Source organism: Macaca fascicularis, chromosome 6 (assembly GCF_037993035.2).
Source record: "Macaca fascicularis isolate 582-1 chromosome 6, T2T-MFA8v1.1".
In the NCBI taxonomy this organism is placed as follows: Eukaryota; Metazoa; Chordata; class Mammalia; order Primates; family Cercopithecidae; genus Macaca; species Macaca fascicularis.
The window spans coordinates 147,931,452-147,956,923 of NC_088380.1; the positions used below are offsets into that span (position 1 = coordinate 147,931,452).

Genomic DNA, 25,472 nt, shown 5'->3' on the forward strand with positions numbered 1-25,472 from the left:
CATGAACAATGCATAAAGAGTTCTGCTTGCTATATTTTCTCACCAATGCTTCCTGTTGTCAATTTTTTTAATTTTAGCAATTCTAGTGGGTGTGTAATACTATCTCATTGAAGTGTCAACTGTTTTTCCCCTGTTGACTAGAGATGCTGAGCATCTTTTCATGTGTTTATTGTCTATTTGTATATCTTCTTGAAGTATTTGTTCATATTTAACTGAGCTGAATGCCTTCTTAAAATTGAGCTATGGGAGTTTTAAAATATATCCTTGTAGCTGGGCGTGATGGCAGGCGCCTGTAATCCCAGCTACTCAGGAGGCTGAGGCAGGAGAATCGCTTGAACCCAGGAGTTGGAGGTTGCAGTGAGCCGAGACTGCACCACTGCACTCCAGCCTGGGCAACAGAGTGAGACTTCTTCTAAAAAATAATAATTATATATATAATTATATATTTTTATTATATATAATATATATATTCTTGATGTGAGCTCTTTGTCACACACATATTTTGTGGATATTTTATCCCAGACTATGACTTGTCTTTTCATTTTCTTAGTTGTGTCTTTTGAAGAGCAGAAGCTGTAATTTTGATAAAGCTCAATATATTTTTTCTTTTATAGTTTGTATTTCTTATGTCCTATTCAAAAACTCTTTGCCTACTGAAAACTTATGATGATTTTCTCCTATATTTTCTTCTATAAGTTTTATAGTCTTACCATTTATAATTTGGTCTATGAATCCTTTTGAGTTGATGTTTATGTATGGTGTATGGTGTTAGGTAACAATGAAGATTCATATTTTTTCCAAAGGAATGTCCAATTGTCTCTTTGGAAAAATATGCTGAGAAGGCTATCTTTTCACCACCAAATAATCTTGGCACCTTAATCAAAAATCATTTGGCGATGTATATATGTAGGTGTGGGTTTTTTCTGGGCTCTCTGTGTTAGATAGACAGATATAGATATATAACTGTGTCTACACATATGTAACTGTAAACACAGTTATATATCTATATATCCACCAACAGTTGAATGAATAAACTATTGTTGTAAGTATATATACACATTATATATGTATGTGTACTTATACGTATTGCATATGTATGTATACATATGTACACACAAAGTATATATATGTATGTATACACATATACACACACTTAAAGTAATGGCCTCCAGTTCAATCTAAGTTGCTGCAAAGGACATTCTTTCATTCCTTTTCATGGCTGAGTAGTATTCCATTATATATATATGTGTGTGTATATATATATATACACACATACACACACACACACATATCACATTTTCTTTAACCACTTATTAGTCTATAGGGACTTAGCTTGGCTTCACATTTTTGCAGTTGTGAATTGTGCTGCTATAAACATATGTGTCCAAGTGGTATCTTTTTCATATAATTACTTATTTTCCTTTAGGTAGATACCCAGTAGTGGGATTGCTAGATTGAATGGTAGATCTATTTTTAGCTCTTTAAAGAATCTCCATACTGTTTTCTATAGAGGTTGTAGTAATTTATATTCCCACCAGCAGCGTATAAGTGTTCTCTTTTCTCCACATCCACACCAACATCTGTTGTTTTTTGACTTTTTAATAATGGCCATCCTTGAAGGGGCAAGGTGGTATCTCATTGTGGTTTTAATTTGCATTTTCCTGATGATTAGTAATGTTGAGAATTTTTTCATGCATTTGTGGGCCATTTGTATACCTTCTTTTGAGAAATGGCTATTCATGTCCTTTGCCTACTTTTTAATGGGATTGTGCTTTATTTTTCTCGGTGATTTGTTAGTTCCTTTTAGATTCTAGATACTAGTCCTTTGACAGATGTGTAGTTTGCAAAGATAATATTTTAGATGTTATATTTCCATTATAATTTAGTTCAAAGTATTTTCTAATACACTTTGCAATTTCTTCTTTGACCCAAGGATTATTTTAACGTTTGTTTGTTTGTTTGTTTGTTTGTTTTGAGACAGAATTTCGCATTTTTTGGCCAGGCTGGAGTGCAGTGGCACAATCCTTGCTCCCAGATTCAAGTGATTCTCCTGCCTCAGACTCCTAAGTAGCTGGGATTACAGGTGCCCACCACCACACCTGGCTAATTTTTTTTTTTTTTTTTTTTTTGAGACAGAGTCTCACTCTTGTTGCCCAGGCTGGAGTGCAATGGCACGATCTCGGCTCACTGCAACCTCTGCCTCCTGGGTTCCGGCCATTCTCCTGCCTCAGCCTCCTGAGTATCTAGGATTACAGGCATACACCACCACACTAGTCTAATTTTGTATTTTTAACAGAGACAGAATTTCTCCGTGTTGGTCAGGCCGGTCTTGAACTACCGATCTCAGGTGATCTGCCCACCTTGGCCTCCCAAAGTGATGGGATTACAGGCATGAGCCATTGCACCTGGCCCAATTTTTTGTGTTTTTAGTAGAGATGGAGTTTCATCATGTTGGCCAGGCTGGTGTTGAACTCCTGACATCAGGTGATCTGCCTGCCTTGGCCTCCCAAAGTGCAGGGATTACAGGCATGAGCCACCATGCCCGGCCTAAAGTGCATTGTTTAGACCAAATATGTAAGTATTACCCAAATATATTTCTCACTGATTTCTAATTTAATTGCATTGTGATCCAAAAATATACATTGTATGGCTTCTATTCTTTTAAATTCGTTAACATGTCTTTTATGGCACAGAATATGGTCTATCTTGGTGAGTGTTGCTTACGCACAACTGTGTGACTCTGAAAACTATATATTCTGCTACTTGTGGTTGTTGTATCCTGTAATTGTCAACAAGATCAAGTTAGTAACAGTGTCATTCAGTGATCTTTTCTTCTTCAGTGTTTACTGTATTTGCTAATCCCATCTAGTGAAGTTTCCATTTCATATATTGTAGTTTTCACTTCTAGAAGTTCCATTTGACTCTTTCATTTCTCTCCTCATTATCTTCATATTTTTCTTTAAATTTTTGAGCACATTTATAATGGAGGTTTTAAAGTCCTTGTCTACTAATTTTGTCACCTCTGTAATTTCTAGTGATGATTTTCTTCCTGGCTTGGGGGTCACAATTTGTTGCTTATTTGCATGTCTAATAATGTTTTTATTGGACAGCAGACATTGTAAATGTTATATTTTTTAGTGTTTGGATTTTATCTTTCTTTAAGAACTATTGCAGTTTGTTTCGGAAGGCTATAATGTGTTTTGCAGATTAGGTTGATCTTTTCAAGGCTTGTTTTTAAGCTTTGTTAGGACAGGTCTGTAGTAACTTTTGCCTTGGGCTAATGTAAGACCTACCACTTAATTCTGACTTTTTTGATTAATCTGAGTATTCAGCAGCGTCTCTTTATTATGGCTAAATGGAATTCAAAAATTTTCTAGCCCTATGTGACCACCAAGAATTCAGCTAATAGCTCCCTGGCAGTTGTTCTTCACCCAGCTGCAGAGTAGTGTCAGTGCACTCTATGTATGCTCAGATTATTATTTAGCCAAAGACTTGGGGATCCATGTTAATATTCCTGGAGTTCTTTGTGTAGCTCCATTCTCTTTAGTACTCTGTCCCATAAATTCTGGCTGCCTCAGTCTCCCCAAACTCTAACATCTATTCCTCAACTCAGCAAAACCATGGTGTTATTCTTGGATTTCCCCTTTCCTGCCCCACAGTCTGAAAGTTGTCTCCAGGCAAAAAAAATGGAGATCCTAGTTTGCAGATCCTCATTTGCTTCTCTTCTTTTTTTTTTTTTGAGATGGAGTCTCGCTCTGTCCCCCCCGCTAGAGTGCAGTGGCACGATCTCGGCTCACTGCAAGCTCCGCCTCCCGGGTTCACGCCATTCTCCTGCCTCGGCCTCCTGAGTAGCTGGGACTACAGGCGCCCGCCGCCGCGCCCGGCTAATTTTTTGTATTTTTAGTAGAGACGGGATTTCACTGTGGTCTCGATCGATCTCCTGACCTTGTGATCCGCCCGCCTCGGCCTCCCAAAGTGCTGAGATTACAGGCGTGAGCCACCGCGCCCGGCCTTTTTTTTTTTTTTTTTTTTTTGAGACGGAGTCTCGCCCTGTAACCCAGGCTGGCGTGCAGTGCTGCGATCTCGGCTCACTGCAAGCTCCGTCTCCCGGGTTCACGCCAGTCTCCTGCCTCAGCCTCTCGAGTAGCTCGGACTACAGGCGCCCGCCACCACGCCTGGCTAATATTTTGTATTTTGTTTAGTAGAGACGCGGTTTCACTGTGTTAGCCAAGATGGTCTCAATCTCCTGACCTCGTGATCCGCCCGCCTCAGCCTCCCAAAGTGCTGGGATTACAGGCGTGAGCCACTGCGCCCGGCCTGCTTGTCTTCTCTTATGGATTAGAATCCTGCACTGTCTTTTGGGCCAATGTCTAAAAGCTTTTATCAAACATTTTGATCCACTTCCTAGTTGTTATAGTGATATATCTGGTTTCACATGGTTGAAAGGAAAAGTTTTCACTTTGCTTTTTGTACTAATAATATATCCTGGAAATCATTCTATATAAATGTATAGAAATCTTCATTTTTAAAATAGTTTCATAAAACTCCATTGTAAAACCCGGGTGTGGTGGCTCATCCTGTAATCCCAGCACTTTGGGATACCGAGGCGAGTGGATCACCTGAGCTCAGGAGTTCAAGGCCAGCCTGGCCAACATGGTGAAACCCAGTCTCTACTAAAAATACAAAAATTATCTGGGCGTGGTGGTGGGTGCCTGTAGTCCCAGCTACTTGGGAGGCTGAGGCAGGAGAATCGCTTGATTCCAGGAGGTGAAGATTGCAGTGAGCGGAGATCGCACCACTTCTCTGCAGCCTGAGCGACAGAGCGAGACTCGTTTAAAAAAAAACAAAAAAACAAAAAAAACCCTCCATTTTATGTGTACATGTCATAATCTGTTCAACCCATCTATGACTTGTCATTTAGGTAGTTTCCAATATTTTTGCAATTATAAAAAATGCTAATGAAGAACCTGAGATATATATACATATTTTTGTTGTTGTTGTTGTTATTTTTGAGGTGTGTATGCATAACAAATTCCTAGTAGTGTGATTGTTGGATCATAGGGTAAAGGCATATGTAGTTTTGTTAAATATAACCATTCCCCATCTTGCATTCCTACAAATAGATGAAAATGTCCATTGTCCCATAGTCTCCTTTGCAGAGTATATTGTCAAGATTTTTAATTGTTGCCAACCTGATGGGTAAAAAGATATCTCCAAATAATTTTAATTAAAATTTCTCTCATTATGAATGAGGTTAAATAGTTTTTCATATGTTTAAAAGCCAGTTTATATCTTTTTGTTTATTTGGAGACCGGAATCTTGCTCTGTTGCTCAGGCCAAATTGCAGTGATACAATCATAGCTCACTGTAGCCTTGCACTCCTGGGCTCAAGCAATCCTCCTACGTTAGCCTCCCAAGTAGCTAGGACTACAGATGGATGCCACCATGTCCAGCTAATTTTTTTTTTTTTTTTTGTAGAGATGTGGGATCTCACTGTGTTGCCCAGGCTAGTCTTGAACTACTGGTTTCAAGTGATCCTCCCACTTCAGCCTCCCAAAAGTGCTAAGATTACAGCCATGAACCACCACAAATGACCCTATGTATTTTTTTTGAATTGTCTGTTGATGAAAAATTTTCATTTTTCTAGTAGGTTTTTTTTTTTTAAAGTGTTTTAGCCTAAATTTGTAAAAAGTTTAGGGGATATACTAAGGGACTCTAAATGCTTATGAAGAAATTGAATTAAAAGATAGAAATAAAAATATAAGCTTTATTTGTCAACATGAACCCCATCAATTTCAAGACACTTTTGTAAGCAATGATACTAGCCATTTAGTTCATCCCTAAAGAACTGAGAGTCCTGGGAATTTAACTATGTCAATGCAGTCTTTTTTATGTTGGCTACTGAAGAAAAAATGGGTGCCCTTTAGAGTTGTAAGATTAGGAAACAAAAACAAGTCAGAAGAAACCAAATCAGCACTGAAAGGTGGGTGCTTTATAATTACCCAAGAAAACCCTCACCAAATTGCCCTTGCTTGATGAGAGGAATGAGCAGGAGCATTGTTGTGGTCAAGAAGGATTCTGGGGAAGTTTCCTGAGGCATTTTTTCTACTAAAGCTTTGGTAACTTTCTCAAAACACTCTCATACTAAGCAGATCTTATCACTCTTTGGCTCTCCGGTAAGTCAACAAGCAAAATGCCTTGAACATCCCAAAAAAGCCATTGCCATGATATTTGCTCTTGACCAGTCTGCTTTTGCATTGACTAGACCACTTCCACCTCTTGTGCTTTGTCTTCAGGATCACACTGGTAAAGCCATGTTTCGTCTCCTGTTACAGTTTTTTGTTTTGTTTTGTTTTGTTTTTAAGAAACCCTTCAGGATCTTTATCACATTTGCTTAAAATTTCAACTGAGGCCGGGCGCGGTGGCTTACGCCTGTAATCCTAGCATTTTGGGAGGCCGAGGGGGGCGAATCACGAGGTCAGGTCAGGAGATCGAGACCATCCTGGCTAACACGGTGAAACCCCGTCTCTACCAAAAATACAAAAAATTAGCCGGGAGTGGTGGCAGGCACCTGTAGTCCCAGCTACTTGGAAGGCTGAGGCAGGGGAATGGCATGAACTCAGGAGGTGGAGCTTGCAGTGAGCCGAGATCACACGACTGCACTACAGCCTGGGCAACGGAGCGAGACTCCATCTAAAAAAAAAAAAAAAAAAAATCAAGTGAAAGTTCTGGTCTTACTGCAGCTGATCTATTTTATTCTAATTTTTTTTTAGACACAGCCTTGCTCTGTTACCCAGGCTGGAGTGCAGTGGCACCATCATGGCTCACTGCAGCCTTGGCCTCGTGGGCTCAAGCAATCCTCCCACCTCAGGCTCCCAAGTAGCCAGAACTACAGGCACATGCTACCATGCCTGGCTAATTTTCTTGTCCCTAATCTAGATGTAATGGTTTTGGCACCCATCTAATGGAAAGTTTGCTCAACTATAATTTTTCAGTCAGAATTGTGTAAGCTGAACCGAGATGTCTATGGTGTTGGCTATTGTTTCTGCTGTTAATTGTAGGTCTTCTTTAGTTAGAGCACATTTTTTTCCTCCCAAATTGATGTAGATGGTCTTTTGCTGTGGGCTTCATCTTCAACATTGCCTCATCCCTTCTTAAAACAAGTTAGCTACTTGTAAACTGCCGATTTCTTTGGAGCATTGTCTCCGTAAACTTTTCACAAAACATCAATGATTTCATCATTCTTCCACTCAAGCTTCATCATAAATCTGATGTCTGTTCTTGTTTCCATTTTAGCAGAATTCATGTTACTCTGATAGGGGCTCTTTTCAAACTGATATCTTACTATTCTTAGTGCCTCCAACTAGATCCTATTCAGACATGTTATAACATGTTAGTATGGGTTTATTTTGGTGCTAGAAATATTTTGCAATCGACGCATTTTTTTTCATAATACGCATTTTCCATGAAGTTTTTGAAAACTCCTTGTATTAGGGATATTAGTCCTTTGTCCAATGAATAGACTGCAAATATTTTCTTACAGCTTGTCATTTACCTTTTGGCATTTTTTTGCAATGCAATTTTTTTCCCTTTGTTTTTGTTTTTTGTGTAATGAAATGAATCAATGTTTTCTTTTTTCTTTTTTTTCTTTTTTTTTTTTTTTAGACCAACTCTCAGTCTGTCACCCAGGCTCGAGTGCGGTGTTGCAATCTCGGCTCACTGCAATCTCTGTCTCCCAGGTTCAAGCGATTCTCATCTCTCAGTCTCCCAAGTAGCTGGGATTACAGGCACATGCCACCATGCCCGGCTAATTTTTGTATTTTTAGTAGAGACAGGGTTTCACCATTTTGGCCAGGCTGGTCTCAAACTCCTGACTTCAAGTGATCCACCCACCTCGGCCTCCCAAAGTGCTGGGATTACAGACATGAGCCACTGCGCCCGGCCAAATCAATGTTTTCTTATATTGCATTTAGGTTTTAAGTCATAGTTAGAAAGCCTTTCCGCACACCTAGGTTATAGAAATATTCGTTACTTTTTTCTTCCAGTGCTAGTACTTGTATGGTTTTTGGTTTCCACATTTAGATCCCTGATCTAATTGGAGTTTATTCATGTGTGTGCTGAGATGTGGATCTGATTGTATCTTTTTTCCCAAATGGCTATCCAGTTGTCCCAATGCCATTTATTAAGCACTTCATCTTTGTCCTAGTGATTTGAGATAGCATCTTTATCATGTACTAAATTTCTATAGTGCCAGAAGATTTTAATTTTTTTTAGACAGGGTCTGGCTCTGTTGCCCAGGCTGGAGTGTAGTGGCACAATCTCAGCTTGCTGCAACCTCCACCTCACAAGCTCAAGTGCCCCCACCTCATCCTCTCAAGTTGCTGGGACTACAGGCACATGCCACCACACCAGCCTGATTTTTATATTTTTTGTAGAATGAGATTTCACCATGTTGCCCAGGCTGGTCTCAAACTCCTGAGCTTAAGCAATTCACCCACGACAGCCTCCCAAAATGCTAGGATTACAAGCATGAGCCACCACACCCAGCTGCCAGAAAATTTTAATGATCAGAAAGCCACAATTCTTTCTTCCTCTCTTATATGTTGAAGTAAATTACTTCATTTAGAAAACTAGGCTCGGCACAGTGGCTCACACCTGTAATCCCAACACTTTGGGAGGTTGAGGCGAGCAGATCACCTGAGGTTAGGAGTTTGAGACCAGCCTGGCCAACATGGTGAAACCCTGTCTCTGCTAAAAATAGAAAAATTTGCCGGGCATGGTGGTGAGTACCTGTAATCCCAGCTACTTGGGAGGCTAAGGCAGGAGAATCGCTTTAACCTGGGAGGCAGAGGTTGTGGTGAGCCAAGACCACGCCATTGCACCCCAGCCTGGGCAACAGGAGCAAAACTCCATCTCAAAAAAAAAAAAAAAACAAAAAAAAAAACAAAAAGAAAAAAGAAATAACTCAACCATACAAGGCTACCCATTTGGTGAGAACTAATAATAAGTTAGATAGCAATGTAATAGCAAAATGTGGGTACAAAATTGAAACAAATTATTTCTTAGGAGAGTGTAGATCTCATGGAAGATTTTCATGTGGACAAATTTAGTAAATTTTTTGCAGGTAATTTCCTGACATATTTAACATTTGTAATATAGTAAACGATAAGAAGGTACTAATATGATCCAGACTAGAAGAGAATAGCACTAAAGTGGGAGATGGGGTAAACCTGTGTTTTTTTTTTACTTTAGGCTTTTGACTAACAAATCAATGTTTGACTAACAAAACAATCCAAAATTACTGTTTTTGCTGGGCTCGGTGGGTCACTCCTGTAATCCCAGCACTTTGGGAGGCCAAGGTGGGAGGATTGCTTGAGCGTAGGAGTTTGAGACCATTCTAGGCAACAAAGCAAGAACCTGTCTCTACAAAAATTTAAAAATTAGCCAGAAATGGTGGCACATGCCTGTAGTCCCAGCTACTTGGGAGGCTGAGGCAGGAGGATTGCTTGAGCCTTTTGAAGTTGAGGCTTCAGTGAGCCATGATCACCCCTCTGCACTCCAGCTTGGGCAACAGAGCAAGACCCCATCTCAAAAAATAAAACAAAACAGACTGGGCACGATGGGTCACTCCTGTAATCCCAGCACTTTGGGAGGCCGAGGCGGGCGTATCATGAGGTAAAGAGATCGAGACCATCCTGACCAACATGGTGAAACCCTGTCTCTATTAAAAATACAAAACTTAGCTGGGCGTGGTGGCGCACGCCTGTAGTCTCAGCTACTCGGGAAGCTGAGGCAGGAGAATCGCTTGAACCTGGGAGGTGGAGGTTGCAGTGAGCCAAGATTGTGCCACTGCACTCCACCCTGGTGACAGACCGAGACTCTGCCTCTCAATAAATAAATAAATAAATAAATAAATAAATAAATAAAACAAAATAAGTAAAATAAAATAAATGTTTGTAGTCCCAAAACATTTCGATGGCATAATTTCTTCTTGTTCTAACAAAACTACATATGCATTTGTCCTATGACCTAGCAATCACACTATTAGGAATTTATCATAAATACATACCTCAAAAATTACAAAAATACATATATACCAGGTTATTTATTACAGCATTATTTTTAATTGCAAAAACATTGTAGATAGAATGGAGGTCATATAAAACTTATTCTTAAGATTCAGACCAGGTGCAGTGGCTCATGCCTGTAATCCCAGCACTTTGGGAGGCCAAGGCAGGCAGATCACCTGAGGCCAGGAGTTTGAGACCAGCCTGGTCAGCCTGGTGAAACCCTGTCTCTACCAAAAATACAAAAATTAGCTGGGCATGGTGGCACGCCTGTAATCCCAGCTACTCGGGATGCTAAGGCACGAGAACTGCTTGAACCCTGGAGGCAGAGACTGTAGTGATCCGAGATCATGCCACTACATTCCAGTCTGGGCAACAGAGCAAGACTTCGTCTCAAAAAAAAAAAAAAAAAAAAAAAAGATTCACAGATCATCTTATCAAATCAAAGTATGCAAAATATTCAGGTAAACTTCAGATAAATATGAAGGCTAAACCATTCAGCTTCTTCACCAAATCCTTGAATGTCCCACCTGTCTAAATTGAGATACGTGCTTGTTTGATTTATTGGTTAACTGTTTTTATTCCATTTTTCCTCAAATGATCCCATAATTTGACCTTAGGAGGCTGTTCAAATAGACACATTAGGTAGAATGGAAAGACTACTCGATGATATTTAGGATTTTAAGAGGATTTTATTTATTTTTACTTGTGTGCAGTAATTTAATAGCATCTTGAATAGGATTTTATGATATTACTAACCCTCTGGGAATAATATTAGGTAATTAGACAGTTAGCTAATATTAAAATATATATTAGGTAATATTTATTGAGAGTTTCCTCTGTGTCAAGCAGGGTCAGCTTCATGGGCAGGCAACCTGTGCAGGGACACAGGGCTTCATGCTTAGATGGGCCGCTTGCTTTGAAGGCCCCTACCCTTTGGTTAGGGCTCTGCTGTTATCATCTTGAAATTCTTAATAATTTTTATTTTATTTTTTTGAGTCAGGGTCTTGCTCTGTCACCCAGGCTGGAGTATAGTGGACTCACTACAACTTTGAACTCCTGGGCTCAAGCAATCCTCCCACTTCAGCCTTCTGAGTAGTTAGGATGACAGACACGTGCCACCGTGCTCAGATATGTTTTTTTTTTTTTTTTTAAGAGATGAGGCTGTCCCTATGTTGCTCAGGCTGGTTTCAAATTCCTGGCCTCAAGTGATCCTCCCGCCTTAGCCTTCCAAAGTGCTGGGACTACAGACATGAGCCACTGTGCCTGGTCAATCATTTTCAACAACAAGCCCAAGCCCCCTGTTTTGTTTTGTTTTGTTTTGTTTTGAGACAGAGTCTCCCTCTGTTGTCCAGGCTAGAGTGCAGTGGTGTGATCTTGCCTCACTGCAACCTCTGCCTCCTGGGTTCAAGTGATTCTCCTGGCTCAGCCTCCCTAGTAGCTGGGATTACAGGCACCTGCCACCACACCCGGCAAATTTTTTGTATTTTTAGTAGAGATGGAGTTTCACTATGTTGGCAAGGCTGGTCTCAAACTCCTGACCTCAAGCGATCCACCCATTTCAGCCTCTGAAAGTGCTGGGATTACAGATGTGACCCACCGCACCCGGCCTCCGAGCCCCCTATTTTTATTTTGCACTGACCCTACAAGTTATGTAGCTAGGCCTAGTTATGTTTTTAGCAAGGAAGGTATATAATCTCATGTACATTTTTGAAAGATTACTCAGGTCTCTGCATGTGAAGTGGAATTTAGGGAATGCAAAAGAGGGAGTAAAAATAACAGCAAGGAAGCTATGATAGCATTTAAGGTTGCTTTGACTCAGGGCTCGCAGTAGATAGGATACGTAATTGACAGTTTCAAAATATGTTTTGGGAGTAGTAAGCATTGGTATGGATTAGTAATATACTGGATGTGGGGATGCAGAAAAACATAGTAAAAATTACTTCTGAAATTCTGGCTGGAATAGAAGTGCCACTTACCAGGTGAGGAAGGTTGGAGACATAACGTATTTGAGGGTATAGTCAAAAGCTGAGTTTGACATTATGCTACATCATATAAAAGACATATAAAAGACTACCTATTTTATAATTCCTTTTTAATAAAATATCTGGAAAAGGCAAAACTGTGGTTGCCTGAGGCTGAAGCTAGGAAGATTGACTACAGCAGGCATGAGGGAAATTTTGGGGGTGATGAGAGTATTCTAAAACTAGATTGTGGGGTTGGTTGCATTACTATATAAATTTATTTAAAATCCCTGCATTTTATAGGGGCACTATGTATGTAGAAAGCTGTGAAAAGATTTTAAAAATGATTGACATGTCTGTGGTTATGTCAGTGAGTACTATTATTATTCCCATTTTATAGATAAAGAAAATAAAAGAGAAGTTAAACATAAAAGTTTCATGGTTACATAGCTACTAGGTTCTATGTATTGGAACCTAGTTCCAATACAATTCCAGTACTGGAATTTGAATCTTTTTGACACTAAGACCTTACTCTCAATCATATAATACATCCACTTCCTATTTTAAAGCTATATTATAGCCGGGTAGTGGCTCACGCCTGTAATCCCAGGACTTTGGGGGGCCAAGGCAGGCAGATCACGAGATTGGGAGATTTGAGACCATCCTGCCTAACACGGTGAAACCCCGTCTCTACTAAAAATACAAAAAATTAGCCAGGGATGGTGGCACACACCTGTATCCCAGTTACTAGGGAGGCTGAGGCAGGAGAACTGCTTGAACCCAGGAGGCGGAGCTTGCAGTAAGAAGAGATCGTGCCAATGCACTCCAGCCTGGGTGACAAAGCAAGACACCATCTAAAAAAAAAAAACAAAAAAACCCATATATATATATATATAGTAAATGCTGCATCTCATTGGTCAGAAGCTCTCTTGAAATTATAAAACAGAGAAGAAAAAAGATAAAGACTGGGAAATTGTGTTGAATCAGTATATAAATCCTGTATACTGGTCCTTCCATTTCCCCTAGAAATAAGTGATACAGGCCAGGCACTGTGACTCACACCTGTAATCCCAGCACTTTGGGAGGCAGAGGCTGGCAGATCACCTGAGGTTGGGAGTTTGAGATCAGCCTGACCAACATGGAGAAACCCCATCTCTACTAAAAATACAAAATTAGCTGGGTGTGGTGGTGCATGCCTGTATTCCCAGCTACTCGGGAGGCTGAGGCAGGAAAATTGCTTGAACCTGAGAGGCGGAGGTTGCGGTGAGCCAAGATTAAGCCATTGCACTCCAGCCTGGGCAACAAGAGCAAAACAAAAGAGAGAGAGAGAGAGAGAAGGAGGGAGGGAGGGAGGAAAGGAAGGAAAAGAAGGAGAAGGAAAGGAAGGAAATAACAAGTTATGGCATCTTTGTTTATTATCCACTGTGAGTTGTATTATCACACCTTACTTGGCTCTTTGGCAAACTATATTATATCTTCAGATCATTAGGGCTGGGAAATAGTCTCATCAGGTCCACTGGTAACTTGAAGGAGTAAATGTATCTTCCAAAAAATGCTTACTTCCAGGGAGATTGGATCCACACAAATGAATACGTATATAGTCCTTAGTGTATGCTATTATTGTACTATGCCAGTAGCATAAAGATTCCTGTATTAATAAGCATTAAGTGCCTGCTGTGCTAGACAGTGAGGATACAAGTGGCCACGAAAATAGCATGGTCCCTGCCCTCCTGGAGCTTCTATTTTTCTTTTTCAGTGGGAGAAGCAGACATTTTGCTTAAGCAAAAATAATTATAAAATTTAAAGTTGTGCCAAGTTCAATGGAAAAAAATATAAAGTGTTCTGAGAGAGCATAACAAAGGATCCTGGTCTTAACTGGGGCCTAATGGAAGACCTCTATTAGAAAATAACATTTAAACTAAGACCGGAAAGATTTGTAGAAATTAGCAAAGCAAAGGGAGGGAGGAGAAAGCAGCTTTCCTGGCAAAGGAACAACTTGTGTGAGGGCCCTGAGACAGGGAAGGGCTGGGAATCTGACCACCCTCAAAGTGGTGCAATGGAGTATAGTTAGAGAGGGAGAAGACATGAGAACTTGAATACTATGCAAAGGACTTGGTATTTTAATTCAAGAGCAGTATGATGCTACTGAGGAGCAGCTGGAGAATTGTGTGATCCAACTAAAATTTTAGGAAGATCAACCTCGCTATTGTGGAGAATGGATATACCAGGGTTTTGTTGGTTCATGAAGAGGTCTTAAGAAAACTATGAGCTGGGTGCAGTAGCTCAGGCCTGTAGTCCCAGCTACTCAGAAGTCTGAGGAGGGAGGATCCCTTGAGCCCAAGGAGTTGGAGGTTACAGTGAGCTGTGATTATTCCACTGTACTCCAGCCCGGATGACAGAGTGAGATCCTGCCTCAGAAACAAAAACAAAAAAACAAACAAACAACAACAACAACAGAAGTCTCAGAAAACTACAGGCCTTATTATCAAGAAAATGGCAGGCCTTATTATTGAGAAAATGACTTAACATTTTTAAAAGCTGATTTTCAAAAACCAGACTGTGAATTAAGTGATGCTGAATAGCAGAAGAAAAGATTGATAAACCAGTGTATCTCTGAATAACCCACTAGATCAGTGCTTGTCAAACTTTAACGGGTTTTCAAATCATCCTGATGTTTTGTTAAAATGTAAATCCTGTCTCAGTAGGTTTAGAGGAGGGCATTTCTGCATTTCTAACAAGCTCCCTGGTGGTGCCTAGACCATTGATCCTCACACTTTGCATAGCAAGTGACTGGGCCATACTCTATATTCTAAATTCTAAATGTATTCTATCTTCTAATGCCTATCAGCCCTCTTGCTGGTCTGGCTAATTATCAAACTTGAGCATTTAAAACTGTGGGTTTTCAGAGATGAATTGAAGTGTTAAAGGCATGGAAATGTAGGTCACATATGGCTTTTCATCTCTTTGGGAAATATCCTATATATCCTTACTTCTTTTCTACCTACCTAACCTATGTGCCTACCCCTTCACTTATGTTCAAGGTTCTGTTATACTTCAAAAGGACTCTATGCAATCAAAGTGATGTCTAAGAAATAGTATGAGGCTCTAACACTTTACATCTAATGGTGTGGTTTGCATCATTTATTGAGGCTTACCCTGTGCCAGGCACTTTACCTGCCTTCTTATTTAATAGGAGAGGACCAGGAACGCTTAGAGGTTCGTTTCTTGTTCAAGGATATACATCTCAACTCTGATATCACAGTGGACTCTTTTATTCACTATCATAATCATTATCATTTTGTTTGGTGACTACAATTCTAAATGCAGAAAACTGAAGCCTCTTTATTCTGTGACTAAAGGCTTTGTATTTTCTAAAGATTTGTGGAGCTTTGCTGCCATTATTTCAATAATTTTATAAAGATCCTAGGTGTTAAATAGGTCTGGCTTTTTTTCTTTTTAAAATCTTCTCCGTCTTCTTCTTCGTTAGCAGTGCAACTTCTTGTGGCATATGTGGCATAAGTGCAAGATCTTGGGAAAAGGATTGATCAAGTAAAGGGAAACTATAGAGAGAGTGTGCTCAACAATTGAGATCATGCTCCTTGTGAAAGATGGGGTAGGGAAATTTCTTATTGCTCCCTGGTTCTTAAGAAATGAGAGCTAACAATGACATCCAGTTTTAAAAGAAATAAAATCTGAATTGTACTTTTAAATTTTATAAGCCAGAGTTAAACCAATAGATAGTAACTCCTGCTAATTTGATAGTAGCTCCAGATAGTGAGGAAGTGACAGGGAATGCTAATTTCATTTGGTAAGAGATAAAACTGAAATTATTAATGTCTCCACGGAAATGCTAAATGCCTCCTTACAAGTAGGGTCTGGCTAATTGTCTGTCTTCCAACAAACCAGATTTGTTGGTGTTTTCCCCGACAACGTTGTGTAGTTTTCGGTTTGGTTCGATCCCCTTTCTTGTGATCAAAGAAAGTGATTCAAGTGTTTAATGGGTCTTGATTTGGATTGGAGACTTGCAGAACGGTTAGCCTCACCGCCCCAAGGCTGGCTTTCCTTAAGGTAGGTTTCCTATGCACAGATACTGGCAAGGCGCTTTGACTGGAAACTCTGGAAGGAAGCCAAAGGAAAGTGAAGTTCCTGGCGCTAGCGCGTGTCCTGCTCAGAGAGCCCGGCGCTAGCTCATTCTTCGTGCAGTTATTGGCTGGGACTCTGTGTGCCGCTGTCGGCCAATGAAGACGCTGGAGATTGGGCCCCGGCCCGTCCCCTTTCTGCGCCCCGGGATGAGGCAGAGACTGAACAGCCGGCGAGCAAATCAACGGCATCCAGAAAGCCATGTCGGACTCGGCGCCCAGCGCCCTAGCGCTAACCCGCTGAAAGTTTCTCAACGAAATCGCAGGGACGATCTGGACCCCGCTGAGAGGATCTGCCTTTGAGTGAGATGGTCCCAGAGGCCTGGAGGAGCGGACTGGTAAGCACCGGGAGGGTAGTGGGAGTTTTGCTTCTGCTTGGTGCCTTGAACAAGGCTTCCACGGTCATTCACTATGAGATCCTGGAGGAAAGAGAGAAGGGTTTCGCTGTGGGCAACGTGGTCGCGAACCTCGGTTTGGATCTCGGTAGCCTGTCAGCCCGCCGGCTCCGGGTGGTGTCTGGAGCTAGCCGAAGATTCTTTGAGGTGAACCGGGAGACCGGAGAGATGTTTGTGAACGACCGTCTGGATCGAGAGGAGCTGTGTGGGACACTGCCGTCTTGTACTGTAACTCTGGAGTTGGTAGTGGAGAACCCGCTGGAACTGTTCAGCGTGGAAGTGGTGATCCAGGACATCAACGACAACAATCCTGCTTTCCCTACCCAGGAAATGAAATTGGAGATTAGCGAGGCTGTGGCTCCGGGGACGCGCTTTCCGCTTGAGAGCGCGCACGATCCCGATGTGGGAAGCAACTCTTTACAAACCTATGAGCTGAGCCGAAACGAATACTTTGCGCTTAGCGTGCAGACGCGGGAGGACAGCACGAAGTACGCGGAGCTGGTGCTGGAGCGCGCCCTGGACCGAGAACGCGAGCCTAGTCTCCAGTTAGTGCTGACGGCATTGGACGGAGGGACCCCAGCTCTCTCTGCCAGCCTGCCTATTCACATCACGGTGCTGGACGCGAATGACAATGCGCCTGTCTTCAACCAGTCCTTGTACCGGGCGCGCGTCCTGGAGGATGCACCCTCCGGGACGCGCGTGGTACAAGTCCTTGCAACGGATCTGGATGAAGGCCCCAACGGTGAAATTATTTACTCCTTCGGCAGCCACAACCGCGCCGGCGTGCGGGAACTATTCGCCTTAGACCTTGTAACCGGGATGCTGACAATCAAGGGTCGACTGGACTTCGAGGACACCAAACTCCATGAGATTTACATCCAGGCCAAAGACAAGGGCGCCAGTCCCGAAGGAGCACATTGCAAAGTGTTGGTGGAGGTTGTGGATGTGAATGACAATGCCCCGGAGATCACAGTCACCTCCGTGTACAGCCCAGTACCCGAGGATGCCCCTCTGGGGACTGTCATCGCTTTGCTCAGTGTAACTGACCTGGATGCTGGCGAGAACGGGCTGGTGACCTGCGAAGTTCCAGCGGGTCTCCCTTTCAGCCTTACTTCTTCCCTCAAGAATTACTTCACTTTGAAAACCAGTGCAGACCTGGATCGGGAGACTGTGCCAGAATACAACCTCAGCATCACCGCCCGAGATGCGGGAACCCCTTCCCTCTCAGCCCTTACAATAGTGCGTGTTCAAGTGTCCGACATCAATGACAACCCTCCACAATCTTCTCAATCTTCCTACGACGTTTACATTGAAGAAAACAACCTCCCCGGGGCTCCAATACTAAACCTAAGTGTCTGGGACCCCGATGCCCCGCAGAATGCTCGGCTTTCTTTCTTTCTCTTGGAACAAGGAGCTGAAACCGGGCTAGTGGGTCGCTATTTCACAATAAATCGTGACAATGGCATAGTGTCATCCTTAGTGCCCCTAGACTATGAGGATCGGCGGGAATTTGAATTAACAGCTCATATCAGCGATGGGGGCACCCCGGTCCTGGCCACTAACATCAGCGTGAACATATTTGTCACTGATCGCAATGACAATGCCCCCCAGGTCCTATATCCTCGGCCGGGTGGGAGCTCGGTGGAGATGCTGCCTCGAGGTACCTCAGCAGGCCACCTAGTATCAAGGGTGGTAGGTTGGGACGCGGATGCAGGACACAATGCCTGGCTCTCCTACAGTCTCTTGGGAGCCCCTAACCAGAGCCTTTTTGCCATAGGGCTCCACACTGGTCAAATCAGTACTGCCCGTCCAGTCCAGGACACAGATTCACCCAGGCAGACTCTCACGGTCTTGATCAAAGACAACGGGGAGCCTTCGCTCTCCACCACTGCTACCCTCACTGTGTCAGTAACCGAGGACTCTCCTGAAGCCCGAGCCGAGTTCCCCTCTGGCTCTGCCCCCCGGGAGCAGAACAAAAATCTCACCTTTTATCTACTTCTTTCTCTAATCCTGGTTTCTGTGGGGTTCGTGGTCACAGTGTTCGGAGTAATAATATTCAAAGTTTACAAGTGGAAGCAGTCTAGAGACCTATACCGAGCCCCAGTGAGCTCACTGTACCGAACACCAGGGCCCTCCTTGCACGCGGACGCCGTGCGGGGAGGCCTGATGTCGCCGCACCTTTACCATCAGGTGTATCTCACCACGGACTCCCGCCGCAGCGACCCACTGCTGAAGAAACCTGGTGCAGCCAGCCCACTGGCCAGCCGCCAGAACACGCTGCGGAGCTGCGATCCGGTGTTCTATAGGCAGGTGTTGGGCGCAGAGAGCGCCCCTCCCGGACAGGTAAGGTTTAGCAAGTCATGCTTGACCCTGTTAGTGCTTTTTGATTCCTACATCATATTGAGGAAGGAATGGAGCTGTTTTTTAGTGATGAAGATGTTTTCCTGATGATGCATTCACACTTTCACCTGGCCCTTCCTAGATCAAAGTTAGTGCCTTTGTGAGATGGTGGCCTGCCAGAGTGTGGTTTGTGGTCCCATTTCAGGGGGAAGATACTTGACTCATCTATGGACCCAATTCACCTCCTCAGCACTCATTTGCTATCACAACTAACCAATCTTGCTAAGGGATGGTTAAGCCAAAAAACAAGATCTCAGCGATCAGAGTTTAGCCTGGTATCATTTACATTAGGAATAAGCTGCTGGATACCTCCAACCAGAGGCAGCTTCTAGGAATACAAAAACTACCTCATTCCTCCACCTTTCAAGTGATTGTGACATTTGTATTAAAACTAGCTTTTTGATAATTTTCCTTTGTTTACACAGATCGTGTACCTCATTCTCAGATAATTTTTTATGAATGAAATGAAATTCCAGGCATCCTTTAAATTTTATTTCAAGCACTCTACTGGAAATGATGTGCACCCTACTTACAAAATATTTTTACCTTGTAACAGTAATGCATGTTTGCTATAAAATTCGGAAAATGCAGAAAAGTATTTTAAAAATTAAAACTACAGGCAGGGAGCGATGACTCAAGCCTGTAATCCCAGCACTTTGGGAGGCCAAGATGGGCGGATCACGAGGTCAGGAGATCGAGACCATCCTGGCTAACACGGTGAAACTCCATCTCTACTAAAAAATACAAAAAAACTAGCCGGGCGAGGTGGCGGGCGCCTGTAGTCCCAGCTACTCGGGAGGCTGAGGCAGGAGAATGGCATAAACCCGGGAGGCGGAGCTTGCAGTGAGCTGAGATCCAGCCCCTGCACTCCAGCCTGGGTGATAGAGCGAGACTCTGTCTCAAAAAAAAAAAAAAAAAAAAAAAAAAAATTTAAACTACAATCTCCAAACTCAAAGATACCCACTTTTAATTATAAAAGTAATAATTTATTTCAAAAATAAATCTAGACAACCCAAGAAAACATAAAGTAGCCAGACTCAGTGATGTGCACCTGTAGTTCTTGCTACTCAGTGTCTGAGGGGGGAGGAATGCTTGAGCCCAGGAGTTCTGGGCTGTGGTACACTATGCTGATCAATTGATCAATACACTGTCTGCACTAAGTTCAGCATGAATACAGTGACCTCGTGGGAAGGCAGGACCATCAAGTTGCCTAAGGAGGGGTGAACTGGCCCAGGTTGGAAATGCAGGTCAAAACTGCTGTGCTACCCAGTAGTGGGATGACATCTGTGAATAGTCACTGCACTCCAGCCTAGGCAATATAGGGAAACCCTGTCTCTTTAACAATAACAACAACAACAAAAATCCCAGAAACTACAAAAGGAGAGTCTTTTTGGTGCCTCCAGTGTTAGTCCCTGTCCTTCCAACCTTATTTTTTTTAAGTATATGCACAATGTGAAAGGTAGATAAATTCATATCCTTAGAAAGGTAAAGCATTCATTAATTCAGGGTGGTATGCAAGGATACTATCCAAGGCATGGGTATCCATGCAAGGTGACTGCAAGGCCTTTGCCCTGGAGAGAACACTATACATACTCGCAACTGTAGGAGAACCACTGTTATTTTGTTACTCAGTGCATCATTGCTATCAACTCTTGGATTTGGCAGTTAGACAAATGAGGTTCTACCACTTACCAACTATGAGTCTGTGGCCAAGTTACTCAATCTCCTTTCTAAGCCTCTTCATCATATGCAAAAGGGAATAATAAGTGTTTTATAAGATTCATGCATGATATAATGTATGCAAAGTGTTTAGCATAGTGCCTGGCATATCATAACTGTTAAAAAATTATTAGCCAGCTCCTAGCATTTTGGGAGACTGAGGCGGGAGGGTTGCTTGAGGCCAGCAGTTCAAGACCAGCCTGAGCAATATAGTGAGATCCTGTTTCTACAAAAAAAAAAAAAAAAAATTGTTTTCATTAGCTGGGCATGTTGGCATGCACCTTTGGTACCAGCTACTTGGGAGGCTTAAGTGGGAGAATTGCTTGAGCCTGGGAGATAGAAGCTACAGTTAGCTGTGATTGCACCACTACACTTCAACCATGGCAACAGAGTGAGACCCTGTCTCAAAAAAAAATTATCAGCTATTACTATTATTATTTTCATTAGTTCTTCACCCACCTAAAATCTTAAACACACCTTGGAAATACACATATGAGAACAACCAAAAATGACAAAATAGAAGCACATAAGAAAAGGCTAAGAAAGCATGAAAACCAGCAAGAAATAGCTGCCACTCTTCTGGTCAGCCTGGAAAACAACTGGCATTTTCCCTAGAACAATGTCCTCAAATTTGTTGCACATTAAAATCACCTAGAGACCTTTTAAAAATTCTGAAACCCAGGCCACACCCCAACCAATTAAAGCACAATCTCTGGGGGTGGGACATAGACATCATTTTTTGAAGGTCCCCACTTGATCCTAATGTGCAGACAAATTTGAAAACCACTACTTTGGGAGGCTGAGGTGGGTGGATCATGAGATCAGGAGTTTGAAACCAGCCTGGCCAATATGGTGAAACCCCATCTCTACTAAAAATGCAAAAATTAGCTGGGTGTGGTGGCACACACCTGTAGTCCCAGCTACTCTGGAGGCTGAGGCGGGAGCATCAGTGAGGGAGAATCAGTGAACCCAGGACGCGGAAGTTTCAGTGAGCCCTGATCACACAACTGTACTCCAGCCTGGGCGACAGAGTGAGACTCCATCAGAAAAAAAAAAAAAAAAAAAAGAAAGAAAGAAAGAAAGAAAAAAGAAAAACAGTACTCTAGAACCTGCCAATCCATCGTTTAGCATATATGTGAAGCAAAGTGTTATTCTGGTATTCTCAGAACCAGGATCCAGCTTTATTGGGCTAGGCCCAATTTTTAAAAAAATATAGTAAGGTCTCCTAGCCTTAAAGTATTACATAGAATAGCTCTAAAAGATCACTGTAGGAAGACATAAAATGGTATTTCAGTCATCTAAGGGAAAAACCTTCCTAAACCACTAGCACCTGGGCAACTATTCTTTAAACATCTACAGCTGTTCAATAGGTATTGGGATTGTATTTGGAGGGATGTGACAAAGTTGTTGTATAATTAGATTGCGGTGATGACTGCATCAGTTTAGTATATGTAAATACACTGAAAACCATCGGATTGTACACTTTAAATATGTGATTTGTATGGTATGTGAATTATATCTCAATAAAAATCTAGAGATGAGGCTGGGCTCAGTGGCTCACGCCTGTAATGGCTCCCAGTACTCAGGGAGGCCGAGGTCAGTGGATCACCTGAGGCCAGGAGTTCAAGACCAGCCTGGCCAACATGGTGAAACCCCATCCCTACTAATAATACAAAAATCAGGCCGGGCCTTGTGGCTCACACCTGAAATCCCAGCACTTTGGGAGGCGGAGGCGGGCAGATCACGAGGTCAGGAGTTCGAGACCAGCCTGGCCAACATGGTGAAACTCCATCTCTACTAAAAACACAAAAATTCACTGGGTGTGGTGGCTGAGGCAGGAGAATCGCTTGATGGTGGAGGTTGCAGTGGGCCGAGATCATGCCGCTGCACTCCAGCCTGGGTGAAAGAACGAAACTCCGTCTCAAAAAAAAAAAAAAAATCAGCCAGGTGTGGTAGCAGGTGCCTGTAATCCCAGCTACTTGGGAGGCTGAAGCAGGAGAATCGTTTTAACTCGGGAGGCAGAGGTTGCAGTGAGCCAAGGTCATGCTGTTGCATTCCAGCCTGGGCAACAAGAGCAAAACTCATTCCATCTCAAAAAAAAAAAAAAAAAAAAAAAAATCTAGAGATGGGAGAATCATATGGCTGGCATAAAAAGTCAAGTCAAAGATATGTAAGATTAAGGCTTTATGATGCTCTAGTTCTAGTAAAACAGATTGGGTACTTGTTTTGGTGTGAAATTGCCAATATAAGTATAGTACTGTACATATTAGTTGTTTAGCTTTAGATAAGTCTTTTAATCTCTTTAAACTCCAGTTTCCTCATCTATAAAATAAAGAGAATATCTACTTTGCAAACTTGTTGTGAGAGTGAAAAGTAATGCATATAAAGTCCCTGTACAGAGCAATAACTATTTTTTGAACTAAAAATGATAATACTGATATTCACCATTTATTAGCATCCCTATGTGCCAGATACTGTAAACAATTAAAAGATATCAGTCTGGGCCAGGCGCGGTGGCTCAAGCCTGTAATCCCAGCACTTTGGGAGGCCAAGACGGGCGGATCACGAGGTCAGGAGATCGAGACCAGTCTGGCTAACACGGTGAAACCCCGTCTCTACCAAAAAAATACAAAAAACTAGCCGGGCGAGGTGGCGGGCGCCTGTAGTCCCAGCTACTCCGGAGGCTGAGGCAGGAGAATGGCGTAGACCCGGGAGGCGGAGCTTGCAGTGAGCTGAGATCCGGCCACTGCACTACAGCCTGGGCGACAGAGCAAGACTCCGTCTCAAAAAAAAAAAAAAAAAAAGATATCATTCTGGTTCCCAGAGTACAATATGAGACAGACAAGAAAAAAGGAAAAAAAAAATGGAGATCTGCATAATATAAGATGCAGTGGGACAAAATGGGAAGAAACACCTAAATCAGCCTGGGGAAACCAGGAAGAAATGATAGAGGTGGTGATGCTTGAGCTATGAACTAAAGGTTGAGTAGTAGTTTGTCAGATAGTAGAGGGGAAGGGACAGGGCAGGGAGGGGCCATTGCAAGAAATTCCATGCAGAGTGATTATGGTATTTCATTATCGCTGAACTTTAAACTGTGTGTGTGGCCGGGTACGGTGGCTCATGCCTATAATCCTAGCACTTTGGGAGGCCAAGGTGAGCAGATCACTTGAGGTCAGGAGTTCGAAACCAGCCTGGCCAACATGGTGAAACCCCATCTCTATTAAAAATACAAAAAATTAGCCAGGTGTGGTTGCCAGTGTCTGTAATTCCAGCTACTTGGGAGGCTGAGGCAGGAGAATTGCTTGAACCCGGGAGGCGGAGGTTGCAGTGAGGTAGTATCAGGCTACTGCACTCCAGCCTGGGCGACAGAGAGAGACTCCATCTCAAAAGAAAAAAAAGTGTGTGTAAAACAGACAGCCTTTGTAGGAGATGAGGTGAAGCAAGTAGGCAGGAGTTAGATCCTGAGTTACCTTTAGGCCATGCCAAGGAGTTTTTATTTTATTTCATATAGATGAGAGTCATTGAAGAATTTTGAACTGATGTACCTATGATATCATGAGTTTTTTGTTTGTTTGTTTGTTTTAGAAAGATTATTCTGTCAGTCATAAGTGAAGGGACTGGGGACATTGGGACTGGAGGCAAAGAGATCAGTTTGAAAGCTATTGCAATATTTGAAGAGATTGATAAATGCTTGAACCAGCACAGTGGCAGTACAGATGGAGGGAGATGACTACAGTAAAATCATCAGGACTTGTTGATTGACATGATATAGGAAGTGAGGGACAGGGATGAGTCAAGGTTGATCCCCCTAGATTCTGACTAAGGCAGCTGGGTGGATGACAGTGCCATTCACAGAGACAGTGAATTCTGACATATACACCTAATAGGTCAGGCTGGTTTATACCTCCATCATTCCCATGGGAGAAAGTATAAAGGGGTGTGTGTGTGTGTGTGTGTGTGTGTGTGTGTGTGTGTGTGTGTGTAAAAGAACACAGAAAGCCAGATTCCTCTCTTTGACACCAGAATATTGGTTCCCATCATAGTCAAAAGGATATTCCTGAAGATTGAGGCTTGGAAAAATATTGGGGAAGGATAAGAACTCCAGTTGTTGCTGCTTTTTTTGGCAGCCAGTGTAACCTAGGTAAGGACTTCATTGAATTAAGAAATTTCATGTCCAGATCGGATGGATTTTTCTCTTTCTCTGTGCTCTGGTGTGTTTCCCACTCAGATTGCAGGTTGCACGTACCTACAGTGTGAAGTGTGCTGTTTCTGTGCTTGTGCAAGGGAGTAGCTAGGTTGCTGGGAGGTCTGGATGAGGGTGGGGGTGGGGTGAGATCAAGTCTCCAGTTCCAAGAGGTCTGGGGCTAAGTGGAAAGCTTGCTCTTTTGAAATGGTCTTTGTTGGTAATTAACAACATATCCAGAATACCTTGGTGTCAAATAAAGGGAATTTGTAGGCACAATGCTGTTGGTAGCTGATGTCAATCATTCAAGGAAGCTATTAAATCTGTGAACATTAACATTCTGCCAGGTAAAGAGATCTGGTCCTTAGCACCTCCCAGACACATTGATTCTTTACTGTTTTGAAACATCTCCCTCTCCTGGCTTCCTCCACCCAGCTTCCATACTGTCCTTGAAATCAATGAATGGTAATTTAGTGTATCTAGTGTATCACTAGCAAATGTCTGAATAAGAGAGGTTTGGTTTCAGCTGTGCCTCCTGTTACAATGAAAACGTGTACTGCATAAATTTAATTGGCTACATTAATGTGTAAGCCTTATCTGCAAAG

At 42.5% G+C, this 25,472-nt stretch overlaps 1 protein-coding gene across 20 annotated transcripts in view; it reads left to right on the top strand.

Annotated features, from left to right (window-relative positions):
* Positions 1-25,472, top strand: part of LOC102120633 (protocadherin gamma-C4) — a 188,318-nt gene that overhangs the window by 134,388 nt on the left and 28,458 nt on the right. Inside the window, exon 1 of one of the 20 annotated variants that reach the window (XM_015452030.3) lies at positions 16,331-18,908. The exons of 18 other annotated variants lie outside the window; for them this stretch is intronic. In XM_015452030.3, the coding sequence (XP_015307516.3) occupies positions 16,479-18,908 (2,430 nt within the window). In that variant the 5' untranslated portion in view covers positions 16,331-16,478. Of the gene's footprint in view, positions 1-16,330; positions 18,909-25,472 lie in introns of those variants that run through there. One more of the 20 variants, XM_045394968.2, reaches the window with a different exon arrangement.